Source organism: Onthophagus taurus, chromosome 11 (assembly GCF_036711975.1).
Source record: "Onthophagus taurus isolate NC chromosome 11, IU_Otau_3.0, whole genome shotgun sequence".
NCBI lineage: Eukaryota > Metazoa > Arthropoda > Insecta > Coleoptera > Scarabaeidae > Onthophagus > Onthophagus taurus.
Genome location: NC_091976.1, coordinates 32,492,274 through 32,510,082, shown reverse-complemented (window position 1 = coordinate 32,510,082; position 17,809 = coordinate 32,492,274). Strand labels below are relative to the sequence as shown.

The 17,809-nt window shown below is 26.8% G+C and overlaps 2 protein-coding genes across 2 annotated transcripts; one reads left to right on the top strand and one right to left on the bottom strand.

Moving 5' to 3' along the window:
* Nucleotides 1-4,209: 4,209 nt before the first annotated feature.
* On the bottom strand, nt 4,210-5,997 carry LOC111425057 (cytochrome P450 9e2-like). The gene is made up of 2 exons (XM_023058815.2): nt 5,694-5,997; nt 4,210-5,645 (listed from the first exon to the last, which is right to left on the bottom strand). The coding sequence occupies exons 1-2, from the start codon at nt 5,891-5,893 to the stop codon at nt 4,343-4,345; spliced, it is 1,503 nt and encodes a 500-aa protein (XP_022914583.2). The 5' UTR covers nt 5,894-5,997; the 3' UTR covers nt 4,210-4,342.
* A 6,514-nt stretch (nt 5,998-12,511) lies between these two features.
* LOC111425058 (glutathione S-transferase theta-3-like) lies at nt 12,512-14,049 on the top strand. Its single transcript, XM_023058816.2, has 5 exons — nt 12,512-12,697; nt 12,754-12,841; nt 12,895-13,045; nt 13,098-13,278; nt 13,795-14,049. Exons 1-5 carry the CDS (start codon nt 12,586-12,588, stop codon nt 13,947-13,949), a joined length of 687 nt encoding a protein of 228 aa, XP_022914584.2. The 5' UTR covers nt 12,512-12,585; the 3' UTR covers nt 13,950-14,049.
* Nucleotides 14,050-17,809: the final 3,760 nt, after the last annotated feature.

The window sequence follows — 17,809 nt, the reverse complement described above, 5'->3', positions numbered from 1 at the left end:
TTATTGTTTAAATAAAAAAAAATTGTCGACAAAGTTTGTTTAGAATTGTTTCAGGAACAACTTTTGTTAACACAATTTTTTTCTAACTTGAAATTTTAATTTCCCTCTGAATAGTATGCTATCAAAATTAATTATCTCAATAATTATTGTTTTTATTAAAAAATCTTTTAAATAATATTTATTTCAAATTCGATTTTAAATCAATTATCTCAATAAAAAAATTTTAAATCTCTATTAATTAAGCATCTAAGTATAATTATGTATAAAAACGGAAAAATTATTATTTTGAGGTTATCTCCTTAATTATTGTTTAAATCAAAAAAATTGTTGACAAAGTTTGTTTAGAATTGTTTCAGGAACAATTTTTGTTAACAGAATTTTTTTCTAACTTGAAATTTTAATTTCCCACTGAACAGTATGCTACAAAAATTAATATTTTTGAGGTTATATCCTTATTGTTGATTTAATTAAAAAATGTTGTTAACAAAATTTGTTTAGAATTACTTCAGGAACAATGTTTGTTAATAAAATTTTTTGCTAACTTAAAATTTTAATTTCCCTCTGAATAGTATGTTATCAAAATTAATTATCTCAATAATTATTGTTTTTATCAAAAAATGTTTTAAATAAAATTTGTTTCAATTTCGATTTTGAATCAATTATCTTAATAAAAAATTTTTACATCTCTATTAATTAAGCGTCTAAGAATAATTATGTACAAAAACGGAAAAATTATTATTTTGAGGTTATCTCCTTAATTATTGTTTAAATCAAAAAAGATTGTTGACAAAGTTTGTTTAGAATTGTTTCAGGAACAATTTTTGTTAACACTATTTTTTTCTAACTTGAAATTTTAATTTCCCACTGAACAGTATGCTACAAAAATTAATATTTTTGAGGTTATATCCTTGTTGTTGATTTAAGCAAAAAATGTTGTTAACAAAATTTGTTTAGAATTACTTCAGGAACAGTGTTTGTTAATAAAATTTTTTGCTAACTTAAAATTTTAATTTCCCTCTGAATAGTATGTTATCAAAATTAATTATCTCAATAATCATTGTTTTTATCAAAAAATGTTTTAAATAAAATTTGTTTCAATTTCGATTTTGAATCAATTGTCTTAATAAAAAAATTTTACATCTCTATTAATTAAGCATCTAAGTATAATTATGTATAAAAACGGAAAAATTATTATTTTGAGGTTATCTCCTTAATTATTGTTTAAATCAAAAAAAAATGTTGACAAAGTTTGTTTAGAATTGTTTCAGGAACAATTTTTGTTAACACAATTTTTTTCTAACTTGAAATTTTAATTTCCCTCTGAACAGTATGCTACAAAAATTAATATTTTTGAGGTTATATCCTTATTGTTGATTTAATCAAAAAATGTTGTTAACAAAATTTGTTTAGAATTACTTCAGGAACAGTGTTTGTTAATAAAATTTTTTGCTAACTTGAAATTTTAATTTCCCTCTGAATAGTATGCTATCAAAATTAATTATCTCAATAATTATTGTTTTTATCAAAAAATGTTTTAAATAAAATTTGTTGCAATTTCGATTTTGAATCAATTCTCTTAATAAAAAAAATTTACATCTCTATTAATTAAGCATCTAAGTATAATTATGTATAAAAACGGAAAAATTATTATTTTGTGGTTATCTCCTTAATTATTGTTTAAATAAAAAAAAATTGTCGACAAAGTTTGTTTAGAATTGTTTCAGGAACAACTTTTGTTAACACAATTTTTTTCTAACTTGAAATTTTAATTTCCCTCTGAATAGTATGCTATCAAAATTAATTATCTCAATAATTATTGTTTTTATTAAAAAATCTTTTAAATAATATTTATTTCAAATTCGATTTTAAATCAATTATCTCAATAAAAAAATTTTAAATCTCTATTAATTAAGCATCTAAGTATAATTATGTATAAAAACGGAAAAATTATTATTTTGAGGTTATCTCCTTAATTATTGTTTAAATCAAAAAAATTGTTGACAAAGTTTGTTTAGAATTGTTTCAGGAACAATTTTTGTTAACAGAATTTTTTTCTAACTTGAAATTTTAATTTCCCACTGAACAGTATGCTACAAAAATTAATATTTTTGAGGTTATATCCTTATTGTTGATTTAATTAAAAAATGTTGTTAACAAAATTTGTTTAGAATTACTTCAGGAACAATGTTTGTTAATAAAATTTTTTGCTAACTTAAAATTTTAATTTCCCTCTGAATAGTATGTTATCAAAATTAATTATCTCAATAATTATTGTTTTTATCAAAAAATGTTTTAAATAAAATTTGTTTCAATTTCGATTTTGAATCAATTATCTTAATAAAAAATTTGTACATCTCTATTAATTAAGCGTCTAGTGTAATTATGTATAAAAACGGAAAAATTATTATTTTGAGGTTATCTCCTTAATTATTGTTTAAATCAAAAAAAATTGTCGACAAAGTTTGTTTAGAATTGTTTCAGGAACAATTTTTGTTAATACAATTTTTTTCTAACTTGAAATTTGAATTTCCCACTGAACAGTATGCTACAAAAATTAATATTTTTGAGGTTATATCCTTATTGTTGATTTAATCAAAAAAGGTTGGTAGCAAAATTTGTTTAGAATTACTTCAGGAACAGTGTTTGTTAATACAATTTTTTGCTAACTTGAAATTTTAATTTCCCTCTGAATAGTATGCTATCAAAATTAATTATCTCAATAATTATTGTTTTTATCAAAAAATCTTTTAAATAAAATTTGTTTCAATTTCGATTTTAAATCAATTCTCTTAATAAAAAATTTTTACATCTCTATTAATTAAGCATCTAAGTATAATTATGTATAAAAACGGAAAAATTATTATTTTGAGGTTATCTCCTTAATTATTGATTAAATCAAAAAAAATTGTTGACAAAGTTTGTTTAGAATTGTTTCAGGAACAATTTTTGTTAACACAATTTTTTTCTAACTTGAAATTTTAATTTCCCACTGAACAGTATGGTACAAAAATTAATATTTTTGAGGTTATATCCGTATTGTTGATTTAATCAAAAAATGTTGTTAACAAAATTTGTTTAGAATTACTTCAGGAACAGTGTTTGTTAATACAACTTTTTGCTAACTTGAAATTTTAATTTCCCTCTGAATAGTATGCTTTCAAAATTAATTATCTCAATAATTATTGTTTTTATCAAAAAATGTTTTAAATAAAATTTGTTTCAATTTCGATTTTGAATCAATTATCTTAATAAAAAATTATTACATCTCTATTAATTAAGCATCTAAGTATAATTATGTATAAAAATGGAAAAATTATTATTTTGAGGTTATCTCCTTAATTATTGATTAAATAAAAAAAAAAATGTTGACAAAGTTTGTTTAGAATTGTTTCAGGAACAATTTTTGTTAACACAATTTTTTTCTAACTTGAAATTTTAATTTCCCACTGAACAGTATGCTACAAAAATTAATATTTTTGAGGTTATATCCTTATTGTTGATTTAATCAAAAAATGTTGTTAACAAAATTTGTTTAGAATTACTTCAGGAACAGTGTTTGTTAATACAACTTTTTGCTAACTTTAAATTTTAATTTCCCTCTGAATAGTATGCTATCAAAATTAATTATCTCAATAATTATTGTTTTTATCAAAAAATGTTTTAAATAAAATTTGTTTCAATTTCGATTTTGAATCAATTATCTTAATAAAAAATTTTTACTTCTCTAAAATTAACCGTCTAAGGCCCACTTTTACCACCTCTTGATAAATTTAACCGATAGATAAATTGGCGCTCTTAGCCAATGAGAGCGCTTAAAACCGCTGTAACCATCGTAATTATCTATCGGTTAAATTTATCAAGAGGTGGTAAAAGTGGGCCTAAGTATAATTATGTATAAAAACGGAAAAATTATTATTTTGAGGTTATCTCCTTAATTATTGATTAAATCAAAAAAATTTGTTGACAAAGTTTGTTTAGAATTGTTTCAGGAACATTTGTTGTTAACACAATTTTTTTCTAACTTGAAATTTTAATTTCCCACTTCAACGAGCGAACGATTATGACATAAAAACGAAGAAATCCGAATCAGCTGATATTTGACATAAATGTGACAGCTAAATTGACAGATAAACACCACACCACGTGGTATTCAAAGTTAATTCAAAATAATTTAAAAATATCATTTATTTTTAAATATTAAGAAAAAAATGGTTTTAAATTTAATATTTATTTTATAATCATTTATAATTTATAATTCAATAAATCTAAATAAATTTAATTTAATTTTTGTTTATGCTTTTCATTAACAGATGGAGCTTATTTAAAAAATTCAAATTTCCAATTAAATTCTTTCTTTAACACCAACCCAAATATCATGTTGTGTATTCATATTAAACGATCTTTTATGTAATTTTAAAGGAATTACAGTTTTATCCGTTTTTACCAGGTTAAATTGTGATAAAAGGTTAAAATAAAAAATTTTTATTTCCAGTTGAGCTAATCTTGATCCGATACAATTTCTTGGTCCTATTCCGAAAGGTAAATAAGCGTAGGGATGGATTTTTTCTCTATTTTCATCGCTAAATCTTTCAGGGTCCCACTCATTCGGATTTGGGAAGTATTTAGGATCGTAATGCATCGCCATTATTGGAAAAATTATTGGTTGTCCTGGATAAATATCTAAAGGTTTTCCTTTTTCGTTGCTTGGAGGTAAAGTGTACGGTTTGGTACACACTCTATCTGTATTTGGGAGTGAAGGCCACATTCTTAGCGTTTCCGAAATAACCATATCTAAGTATTTCATTTTTAATAAAGCCTCATAAGTTAATTTTCCATTACAATCTTTTAAGGTATCATCAATTTCTTTTTGGAGTTTTCTTTGTGCGTTTGGATGAGTGCTTAAACAATGACCGAGTAAAAAGATTGTGGCTGACACGGTTTCAAAACCGCCTAAATAAAAAATAAAAGCTTGTGCTGCAATATCTTCATCGCTAAATCCAATTTGAGTTGATTTGGAATCGTTTTTCATTTCCATTAAAAGATGGATCATATCCGGACGAACTATGTTATGTTTTTCTCGTGTTTTAATGGTTTCTAAAACAGCATTTTTTAAGAAATTCGTTGCCGAACGTGAAAATGCTGGTATATTTAGCATTTTAAATAATCTAGGAAATATGATGTACCCAAGAAACGCAAACAATCTTAATCCTTTCCCATTGGTGATATTCGATGCAGCCACAAAGAAATCATTTTCAGGATACTTAAGAGAATCACATTGAATTCCGAAAGCAACACTAGCAATCACATCGTTTGTGTATCTTGTGGAGAAATTTTTTAATTCAATCTCGTTAATATGTTTATTAATTTTAAAATGTTCAACGTAGTTTTGTGAAACCTCTGAGATTAAATTGAAAATACTTTTCATTTTATTCGAAGTAAACGATGGGGTTAATGTTGTTCTCATGTGTTTCCAATCAGAATTTTGCATTGAAAGTAAATTTTTTGTCCACATTGGTTCAACACCGCCTGGTAAAAATTGTCGGTGATTTACAAAATGATCAAAATCTTTTATTGCTATAGTTTTTATTAAATCTGGATCATTAACTTGTATGGTCGGTAAAGTTAATTGATACATTCCAAAATATCTAAAAAATCAAATAAATAAAGTTAATTTTAAATAAAATTGGATTTACCTCTCATTTGGAAATGAATTATAAAGATTTTTCATCGAATCGTACACAGACTGAGACCCTAAAATTGTTCCGGCATTATCTCCAAGTAAAAATAAAGGTTTCGTTTGCTTTATCCCTTTTTTAGTCCATGTCGAATAAAGGTTTGTTAATTTTATATAGATCAAAATTAGTGATGTTATAACAAAAATTATTAGAAACATTTTGCACCACTTTGTGCTGTTTTACATCAAACACTGATAAATTTCCTATTTTCTTTTAGTATTTATTAACCTCTTAACTTGTTGTGATGAGAAGTTCATTTATTTTATTATTGCAATGATCGACGATTTATTTTATCTTAATATACGTTTTTATCATCAAAACATGATTATTGTAAATGACTTTGAATAAATTTATTTATGTTAATGGAGCAAGAAGAAAAAGTAATCTAACTGTGTATTATCCTTCGTTATAGTATTTATTACATTTTAAGTATGTAACGGTATTTATGTTATATAACTAAATTAAGTGCAGTATTTGATACATTTAACCTTGGTTGTACTACTATATGCTTATTTAAAAATTTAATTTACATATGAGCACGTTTGTTATGTAATGGAATTCTTTAAGAACGTGTTTTCTTGATTTAATCGAAGTGTTCAAAACAACAAATCTTAATCTGTGTTTCAAATCTATAATAATCTAACATGCAGAGTTGGATTTAAAAAATCATAACAACGCTGCTTATGGGAAATAAGAAATTATTTATGGTACATTAAATCTACATAAAATTGGCTTTAAAATGTTCTTTATTTAGTGATGATATCTCAATTCGTTTTTGAGACATGATTTTTTCAAAATTTATAATAATCAAACATGCAGAGGTTGAATAAAAAAATCATAACAACGCTGCTTATGGGAAATAAGAAATTATTTATGGCACATTAAATCTTCATGAAATTTGCTTTAATATGTTTTTTATTTTATGATGATATCTCAATTCGTTTTTGAGATATGATTTTTTTAAAATGTAGATTTAAATCTATAATAATCAAACATGCAGATGTTGATTTAAAAAATCATAACAACGCTGCTTATGAAAAATAAGAAATTATTTATGGCACATTCAATCGACATGAAATTTGCTTTAAAATGTACATTATTTCATGATGATATCTCAATTCGTCTTTGAGATACGATTTTTTAAAAATCTATGACATCAAATATGCTGAGGTTGATTTAAAAAATGATAACAACGCTGGTTATAAAAAAACAAGAAATTATTTATGGCATATTAAATCTTGATGAAATTTGCTTTAAAATGTACTTTATATCATGATGATATCTTAATTCATTTTTGAGATACGACTTTTAAAAAAACTATAACAATCAAACATGCATAGGTTGAATAAAAAAAATCATAACAATGCTGCTTATGGGAAATAAGAAATTATTTATGGCACATTAAATCATCATGAAATTTCCTTTAAAATGATCTTTATTTCATGATAATATCTCAATTCGTTTTTGTGATACCATTTAAAAAAAATCTATAATAATCAAACATGTAGAGGTTGAATAAAAAAATCATAACAACGCTGTTTATGGAAAATAAGAAATTATTTACGGCATATTAAATCTACATGAAATTTGCTTTAAAATGTTTTTTATTTCATGATGATATCTCAATGCATTATTGAGATACGATTTTTTCAAAATTTATAATAATCAAACATGCAAAGGTTGAATAAAAAAATCATAACAACGCTGCTTATGGGAAATAAGAAACTATTTATGGCACATTAAATCTTTATAAGATTTGCTTTAATATTTTCTTTATTTTATGATGATATCTTAATTCGTTTTTGAGATACGACTTTTTAAAAATTTGTGATAATCAAACATGGTGAGGTTGATTTAAAAAATGATAACAACGCTGCTTATAGAAAATAAGAAATTATTTATGGCACATTAAATCTACATGAAATTTGCTATAAAATGCTCTTTATTTCATGGTGATTTCTCTAGTCGTTTTTGAGATACGATTTTTTAAAAATCTATAAAATACAAATACGCAGAGGTTGAATAAAAAAATCATAACAACGCTGCTTATGGGAAATAAAAAACTATTTATGGCACATTCAATCTTTATGAAATTTCCTTTAAAATGATCTTTATTTCATGATGATATCTCAATTCGTTTTTGAGATACGATTTTTAAAAAATCTATGATAATCAAACATGCAGAAGTTGAATAAAAAAATCATAATAGCGCTGCTTATGAAAAACAAGAAATTATTTGTGGCACATTAAATCTTCATGAAATTTGCTTTAAAATGTTCTTCATTTCATGATGATATCTCAATTCATTTTTGAGATACGCTTTTTAAACATTAATGATAATCAAACATGCTGAGGTTGATTTAAAAAATGATAACAACGCTGCTTATGAAAAACAAGAAATTATTTATGGCACATTAAATCTTCATGGAATTTGCTTTAAAATGCACTTTATTTCATGATGATATCTTAATTCGTTTTTCAGATACGATTTTTTAAAAATCTATAAAATACAAATAAGCAGAGGTTGAATAAAAAAATCATAACAACGGTACTTATGGGTAATAAGAAATTATTCATGGCACATTAAATCTAGACGAAATTTGCTTTAAAATTATCTTAATTTCATAATCATATCTCAATTCGTTTTTGAGATACGATTTTTTAAAATATCTACATTTCAAATCTAAAATAATCAAACATGCAGACTTTGATTAAAAAGATCATAACAACCCTGCTTATGGGAAATAAGAAACTATTTACGGCACATTAAATCTATATGAAATTTCCTTTAAAATGATCTTTATTTCATGATGATATCTCAATTCGTTTTTGAGATACGATTTTTTAAAAATCTATAACAATCAAACATGCAGAGATTGAATAAAAAAATCATAACAACGCTGCTTATGGAAAATAAGAAATTATTTATGGGACATGAAATCTTCATAAAATTTGCTTTAAAATGTTCTTTATTTTATGATGATATCTTAATTCGTTTTTGAGATACGACTTTTTAAAAATTTATGATAATCAAACATGCTGAGGTTGTCTTAAAAAATGATAACAATGCTGCTTATGAAAAACAAGAAATTATTTGTGGCACATTAAATCTTCATGAAATTTGCTTTAAAATGTACTTTATTTCATGGTGATATCTCTATTCGTTTTTGAGACACGATTTTTTAAAAATCTATAAAATACAAATACGCAGAGGTTGAATAAAAAAATAATAACAACGCTGTTTATGAGAACTAAGAAATTTTTTATGGCACATTAAATCTAGACGAAATTTGCTTTAAAATTATCTTTATTTCATAATCATATCTCAATTCGTTTTTGAGATACGATTTTTTAAAATATCTACATTTCAAATCTAAAACAATCAAACATGCAGACTTTGATTAAAAAAATCATAACAACCCTGCTTATGGGAAATAAGAAACTATTTATGGCACATTAAATCTTTATGAAATTTCCTTTAAAATGATCTTTATTTCATGATGATATCTCAATTCGTTTTTGAGATATGATTTTTTTAGAATCTATAATAATCAAACATGCAGAGATTGAATAAAAAATCATAACAACGCTGCTTATGGGAAATAAGATGTTATTTATGCCACATTAAATCTTCATTAAATCTACTTTAAAATGTTCTTTATTTCATGGTGATATCTCTATTCGTTTTTGAGATACGATTTTTTAAAAATCTATAAAATACAAATACACAGAGGTTGAATAAAAAAATCATAACAACCCTGCTTATGGGAAATAAAAAACTATTTATGGCACATTCAATCTTTATGAAATTTCCTTTAAAATGATCTTTATTTCATGATGATATCTCAATTCGTTTTTGAGATACGATTTTTTAAAAATCTATAAAACACAAATACGCAGAGGTTGAATAAAAAAATCATAACAACGCTGCTTATGGGAATTAAAAAACTATTTATGGCACATTCAATCTTTATGAAATTTCCTTTAAAATGATCTTTATTTCATGATGATATCTCAATTCGTTTTTGAGATACGATTTTTTAAAAATCTATGATAATCAAACATGCAGAAGTTGAATAAAAAAATTATAATAGCGCTGCTTATGAGAAATAAGAAATAATTTATGGCGCATTAAATCTTCATAAAATTTGCTTTAATATGTTCTTTATTTTATGATGATATCTTAATCCGTTTTTGAGATACGACTTTTTAAAAATTTATGATAATCAAACATGCTGAGGTTGACTTAAAAAATGATAACAATGCTGCTTATGAAAAACAAGAAATTATTTGTGGCACATTAAATCTTCATGAAATTTGGTTTAAAATGTTCTTCATTTCATGATGATATCTCAATTCATTTTTGAGATACGCTTTTTAAACATTAATGATAATCAAACATGCTGAGGTTGATTTAAAAAATGATAACAACGCTGCTTATGAAAAACAAGAAATTATTTATGGCACATTAAATCTTCATGGAATTTGCTTTAAAATGCACTTTATTTCATGATGATATCTTAATTCGTTTTTCAGATACGATTTTTTAAAAATCTATAAAATACAAATAAGCAGAGGTTGAATAAAAAAATCATAACAACGGTGCTTATGGGTAATAAGAAATTATTCATGGCATATTAAATCTAGACGAAATTTGCTTTAAAATTATCTTAATTTCATAATCATATCTCAATTCGTTTTTGAGATACGATTTTTTAAAATATCTACATTTCAAATCTAAAATAATCAAACATGCAGACTTTGATTAAAAAAATCATAACAACCCTGCTTATGGGAAATAAGAAACTATTTACGGCACATTAAATCTTTATGAAATTTCCTTTAAAATGATCTTTATTTCATGATGATATCTCAATTCGTTTTTGAGATACGATTTTTTAAAAATCTATAACAATCAAACATGCAGAGATTGAATAAAAAAATCATAACAACGCTGCTTATGGAAAATAAGAAATTATTTATGGGACATGAAATCTTCATAAAATTTGCTTTAAAATGTTCTTTATTTTATGATGATATCTTAATTCGTTTTTGAGATACGACTTTTTAAAAATTTATGATAATCAAACATGCTGAAGTTGACTTAAAAAATGATAACAATGCTGCTTATGAAAAACAAGAAATTATTTGTGGCACATTAAATCTACATGAAATTTGCTTTAAAATGCTCTTTATTTCATGATGATATCTCAATTCGTTTTTGAGATACGATTTTTTTTAAATCTATGATAATCAAACATGCAGAAGTTGAATAAAAAAATCATAACAGCGCTGCTTATGAGAAATAAGAAATTATTTATGGCGCATTAAATCTTCATAAAATTTGCTTTAATATGTTCTTTATTTTATGATGATATCTTAATTCGTTTTTGAGATACGATTTTTAAACATTTATGATAATCGAACATGCTGAGGTTGATTTAAAAAATGATAACAACGCTGCTTATGAAAAACAAGAAATTATTTATGGCACATTAAATCTTCATGGAATTTGCTTTAATATGTTCTTTATTTTATGATGATATCTTAATTCGTTTTTGAGATACGACTTTTTAAAAATTTATGATAATCAAACATGCTGAGGTTGATTTAAAAAATGATAACAACGCTGCTTATAGAAAATAAGAAATTATTTATGGCACATTAAATCTACATGAAATTTGCTTTAAAATGCTCTTTATTTCATGATGATATCTCAATTCGTTTTTGAGATACGATTTTTTTTAAATCTATGATAATCAAACATGCAGAAGTTGAATAAAAAAATCATAACAGCGCTGCTTATGAGAAATAAGAAATTATTTATGGCGCATTAAATCTTCATAAAATTTGCTTTAATATGTTCTTTATTTTATGATGATATCTTAATTCGTTTTTAAGATACGATTTTCTAAAAATCTATGATAATCAAACATGCTGAGGTTGACTTAAAAAATGATAACAATGCTGCTTATGAAAAACAAGAAATTATTTGTTTCACATTAAATCTTCATGAAATTTGCTTTAAAATGTACTTTATTTCATGGTGATATCTCTATTCGTTTTTGAGATACGATTTTTTTAAAATCTATAAAATACAAATATGCAGAGGTTGAATAAAAAAATCATAACAACGCTGCTTATGAGAAATAAGAAATTATTTATGGCACATTAAATCTACACGAAATTTGCTTTAAAATTATCTTAATTTCATAATCATATTTCAATTCGTTTTTGAGATACGATTTTTTAAAATATCTACATTTCAAATCTAAAATAATCAAATATGCAGACTTTGATTAAAAAAATCATAACAACCCTGCTTATGGGAAATAAGAAACTATTTATGGCACATTAAATCTTTATGAAATTTCCTTTAAAATGATCTTTATTTCATGATGATATCTCAATTCGTTTTTGAGATACGATTTTTTTAGAATCTATAATAATCAAACATGCAGAGATTGAATAAAATATCATAACAATGCTGCTTATGGGAAATAAGAAATTATTTATGGCACCTTTAATCTTCATTAAATCTACTTTAAAATGTTTTTTGTTTCAGGATGATATCTCATTTCGTTTTTGAGATACGATTTATATTTATGAATTTTCACGAAAATCGTATTTATGAATTATATCCAATAAATAATTGGGTTGCATATATTTCGAAAATACTAAAATTTGAAGTGAAGAATGTTTTAAATTTGTAGATATGTAGACACTTTGTAGATATAAAATTTAAAAATAGAGTGTTTGTACTTTTTAATCGCTGTATAAAAACAGATACTGAGCCTACAACAACCACTTAAATTTTTGTTTGTCACTCTCCGATTAAACGTTGTAAAAGATGGTACTCAAACTTTATTTTGATTTTTTATCACAACCATCCAGAGCGATATACATTATTCTAAAAGGAAATAATATTCCTTTTGAACCGGTTGAAGTGCTGATCGGTCAAGGTAAAATTTACAATATTTAATTAAGTTAATTTAATTAATGATGTGCAAACTTTTAGGTCAGCATTTAACCGAAAAATTCGCCAAATTAAATAAATCAAAAAAAGTTCCAGCTATTTCCGACGACGATTTCAATTTAAGCGAGAGGTAAAATTAAAAAAAAAAATAATTTGTTTCAATTAAATTAAATATTTTTTTAGCATCGCTATTTTAAGATATTTATCTCGAACCAGACAATTACCAACAAATTGGTACTCAGACGATCCTCAAGCCCAAGCAAGAATCGACGAATATTTAGAATGGCAACATTTAAACACACGATTATTTTGCGCAACTTATTTCCAAAAAGCTGTAAATAATAATCTCTTTAAATTAGACAAAAAGAAACGTTCTTTTTTTATAGTTCTTATTTCCTAAATTGTTTGGAAAGGAAGTTCCACGAAATCGTTTAGAAGCGTTAGAAGGGAACGTTGAGAAATGTTTGGGTGAAATTGAAAGATTATGGTTAACCCCTGGTCCTTTTATTAATGGAGATCATCTTACAGCAGCTGATATTTGGGCTGCTTGTGAAATCGAACAATTAAGTAAGTATTAAGTATTAATAAAATTAATTTAATAAATTTTTTTATCTACGATTGCTTGGATAAGTCATCATTACCGCACTCATTTGAGTTACGTAATGAAGTTCATTACCGCACTGGTTTCATTACGTAACGCATTTTTAGCCTAATCAGAACAGACTTAATTTATTGAAACGAGCAACAATACAAAAGAAAAAGTGCTACCTACTTACAGAGAAACAATACTATTTATTATAAACATTAATTGTTATGTTTTTACATTTCGAAACACTTATTCCAGATGAGTAAACATGTTGAAACTGACAATTCAAAATTGACAACAATCATTTCAAAATATTTTTATAAATGTCAAATAGACTTTTCTAAAGAAATTGATTTTTTAGTAATTTTTAGCAGTCGTAGATAAAATGCTGTATATCACACGTGGGCTAGAGCATAATTACAGTACTCGTGTGATTACTCCACACTCGTACTGTAATTATGTTTTTAGCCCACTTGTAATATAAATCACTATTATAGGAATGGCTGGATTTGATCCAACAATGAATCATCAAAAATTAAAGGATTGGATGCAAAGAGTTCAAAAAGAAGCGGCGCCTTATTATCAAGAAGCCCATTCAAAACTTAACCAATTTATTAAAAAAGAAATTGATATTTTTGGCGCTAAACTTTAAATAAAACAACTTAAATTACCTGTCAATCAAATTCTATCATGTGAGAAATTCTAACTGTGTGAAACCAAGCACAAATAAATGACTGATTGCAGAAACGCAACGGGACATTTTACATTAAAGCCGGACAAGCGTAGATGTAATTTAACGTCCGGTTGAATTTTCTAGCATGCGATTTTTTTAAACATTAAATATGTTCATTTTGATTCGAAGAGGCTCAATCTGTAATATATTATCATTAGAAAGTTCTAACGTGAAAGGTTCTTGCACGTAACAAATCAATCAGAACGCGGTCAAGGAACCGAGCAAAATGTAAACAAGCTCTATTTGTTAGTTTTGTAATAATTTGGAGGCTATGCAAAGTTATGAATGCATAATTAAATAAATTAGATTCTAAGGTAATAATAATAACTCACCTTAAATTAATTTAAATTGTTGCAATTTAATTGTTATTCGATGTAAATTAGTTTTATCGATTGTGCAAAAAAAAATTCTTGAACGTTCGTTATCCTTAAACTTTCACTGCCTTGTACGGGCATTACGATTCTTTTGCACGACTAACTCTTCGCGGTTAGAAATTTTAATTGTAATCGATTTAAATTACATAAGAAAAGAATTTATTCACGCCATAATTTCATTAGATCGCTAAAAATTTTAATTAACACCTATTATGTTCAGATGTGGTATGAATGCTATAATAATAGTATTTGTTGTAAATGGTAAAATCGAATTTACAGTTACATGACCTGACCGATGTTATGTTTTACTTTGTGTCACTCATACCAAAGACAACCAAGTAAAACACGAATGATGCCAACACCAAGCTATTTTAATCGTGTCTCTGCTCCTATGACCTTAACGTTCTCAATACTCGATGGTTAGGCACCGTTTCTTAGCGAAATCCCGTTTTATCTATAAGAATGTGTTAAGTTACTTTATCTATATATGGATGTATTCAAGGATTAAGATAATTAATTTATTTAATTTTTTTGTTGTAACAAAAATTCTTTACATGATTATTTACGCTATACGAAACGATTAAACTAAAGAATTCATTTGAAATTTTTGCAGAAGAATTTTTTTGTTGGCATGGAACAGAACGATTTTATTGGTGTGTGTCAAAATGATTTTAATCGATTAGAAACTTCTCCACAATATTGGGAAAAGATAAAACAATACAATAAAATTAAAAGGGAGTCTCTTCAAAAGTTTCAAAGCTTTGACAAAATAGAAAACCATTGACCATATTGACAATTTTAAAATTAAAAGCGTCCCAACCTTAAAGTAACCTAATGACAAAGCAACACAACTCTGAAGTATTCCAATATTAAAACTAAGCCAATCCAACTCAATCGTAAAGTAACTCAACTTGAAAGCAACGCAACGTCAAAGTAATCTAGCTCCAAAGCAATACATCATCAAAGAAACTCAACCTCGAAACAATTCCTTAAAAATTCTTGGAATCTTCTTCTTGGAACTTTGCGATAGGTTAGTGTTAACGCTAAAATAATAAATAATCTTGGGTAAATCTCATTCAATGTTTGTAATAATTCTATGAAAATCATTGAAAATCATTTAAATATCCTTGGAAACATCTGGATATTTTAATAATTAGAATTTCCTGGCTAATCTTAAAAAGCCAACCTAAGGTTAAAAGCTTGAATAAGGATATCTAGACGATTTTTAATGATTTTCATATAATTACTACAAAGATTGAATAAGATTTCTAATAATTTCCATGTTTTAAATAATTTCCAAAAATTTTTTAGGAATTACTAAGATTACCCAAGATTATTTTTTATCTTAAATCATTGATTCGAGGTTGGGTTCCTTTGACGATGGGTTGCTTTAGGACTAGATGCGTTGCTTTGAAGTTGATGACTTTTCAATTCTACTGCATGCTTCTAATCCAAAAGCAGACCAACTCAGAAGAAACAATTTAATCCATTTCGGCAGTAAGCTAATCCTAGTTAAAGTATCTCAATCCCAAAGCGACTGCACCCCGAAGCAACTCAACCTCGAAGTAATCCATCTCCAAAGTAAGCCAACTCAACCTAACCGAATACAATGCAGAATTATTTAATTATGTTTATACCTCATTAGAAACTCTTGAACATTTTGGCAATGATTAGAACACCTTGAGTAATCTTAAACAATGTGGTATCTCAGTTAATACCTCTTCAATAGAGTTGATTGTTGTTCCTTGGTATCAAACGACCTCGCACTATCTCTTTAACTCTGCAAATTGTAGAGTCTCGGTTAATATCTGTTTAATGAAGTAGATTACAATACATAGCTGCAACTATCTTTTTAATACTGTAACTTATAGAGACTCGGATAATATTTCGGTAATGAAGTAGATTCGAAGGCCTCGGCCACAAGCGACCTCGGCACCATCTCTTTAACACTGCTAATTATAGAGTATTGGTTAATATCTCTTTTATAGAGTAGGTTCCAGGGCCTCGGCCGCAAGCGACTTCTTCACTATGTTTTTACCACTATAAATTATAGAGTCTCTATTAATATCTCGGCAATGGAGTAAATTCCAGGGCCTCGGCCGCAAGCTACCTCGGCACTATCTCTTTAACACTGCAAATTATAGAATCTCGGTTAATATCTCGTTTATAGAGTACATTTCAGGGCTTCGGCCGCGAGCAACTTTGGTACTATCTTTTTAAAACTGTAAATTATAGAGTCTCTCTTAAAATCTCAGTAATGGATTAAATTCTAGAGCCTCGGCCGCTAGCGACCTCGGCACCATCTTTTTAAGACTAGAAATTATAGAGTCTCTATTAATATTTCGGCAATGGAGTAAATTCCAGGGCCTCGGCCGCAAGCGACCTTGGCACTATCGCTTTAACACTGCAAATTATAGAGTCTAGGTTAATATCTCGTTTATAGAGTAGATTCCAGGGCCGGAGCCGGAAGCGACCTCGGTATTATCTTTTTAACACTGTAAATTATAGAGTCTTTGTTAAAATCTCGGTAAAGGATTTAATTCTAGAGCCTCGGCCGCAAGCGACCTCGACACTATCTCTTTAACACTGCAAATTATAGAATCTCGGTTAATATCTCGTTTATAGAGTACATTTTAGGGTCTCGGCCGCAAGCGACCTCGGCACTATTTTTTTAACATTGCAAATTATAAAGTCTCTCTTAATATCTCGGTAATGAATTAAATTCTAGAGCCTCGGCTGCAAGCGACCTCGGCACTATCTTTTTAATACTGCAAATTGTAGAATCTCGGTTAATATCTCGTTTATAGAATAGATTTCAGGGCTTCGGCCGCAAGCGACCTCGGCACAATCTTTTTAACACTGTAAACTAGAGTTTCTGTTAATATCTCGGCAATGGAGTAAATTCCAGGGTCTCGGCCGCAAGCGACCTTGGCACTATCGCTTTAACACTGCAAATTATAGAGTCTAGGTTAATATCTCGTTTATAGAGTAGATTCCAGGGCCGGAGCCGGAAGCGACCTCGGCACTCTCTTTTTAACACAGTAAATTATAGTCTTTCTTAAAATCTCGGTAAAGGATTTAATTCTAGAGCCTCAGCCGCAAGCGACCTCGGCACTATCTCTTTAACACTGCAAATTATAGAATCTCGGTTAATATCTCATTTATAGAGTACATTTCAGGGCCTCGGCGGCAAGCAACCTCGGCACAATCTTTTTAACACTGTAAATTACAGAGTTTCTGTTAATATCTCGATAATGGACTCAATTCGAGGGCCTCGGCCGCAAGCGACTTCGGCACTATCTTTTTAACACTATAAATTATGGAGTCTCTATTAATATCTCGGCAATGGAGTAAATTCCAGGGCCTCGGCCGCAAGCGACCTCGGCACTATCTCTTTAACACTGC

Coding starts and splice junctions, on each gene's coding strand:
- LOC111425057 (XM_023058815.2), bottom strand. CDS start 5,893: ATGTTTCTAATAATTTTTGTTATAACATCACTAATTTTGATCTATATA. Junction 5,646..5,693: donor AATTCATTTCCAAATGAGAG/GTAAATCCAATT, acceptor TTGATTTTTTAG/ATATTTTGGAATGTATCAAT.
- LOC111425058 (XM_023058816.2), top strand. CDS start 12,586: ATGGTACTCAAACTTTATTTTGATTTTTTATCACAACCATCCAGAGCG. Junction 12,698..12,753: donor TGAAGTGCTGATCGGTCAAG/GTAAAATTTACA, acceptor GCAAACTTTTAG/GTCAGCATTTAACCGAAAAA. Junction 13,279..13,794: donor TTGTGAAATCGAACAATTAA/GTAAGTATTAAG, acceptor TCACTATTATAG/GAATGGCTGGATTTGATCCA.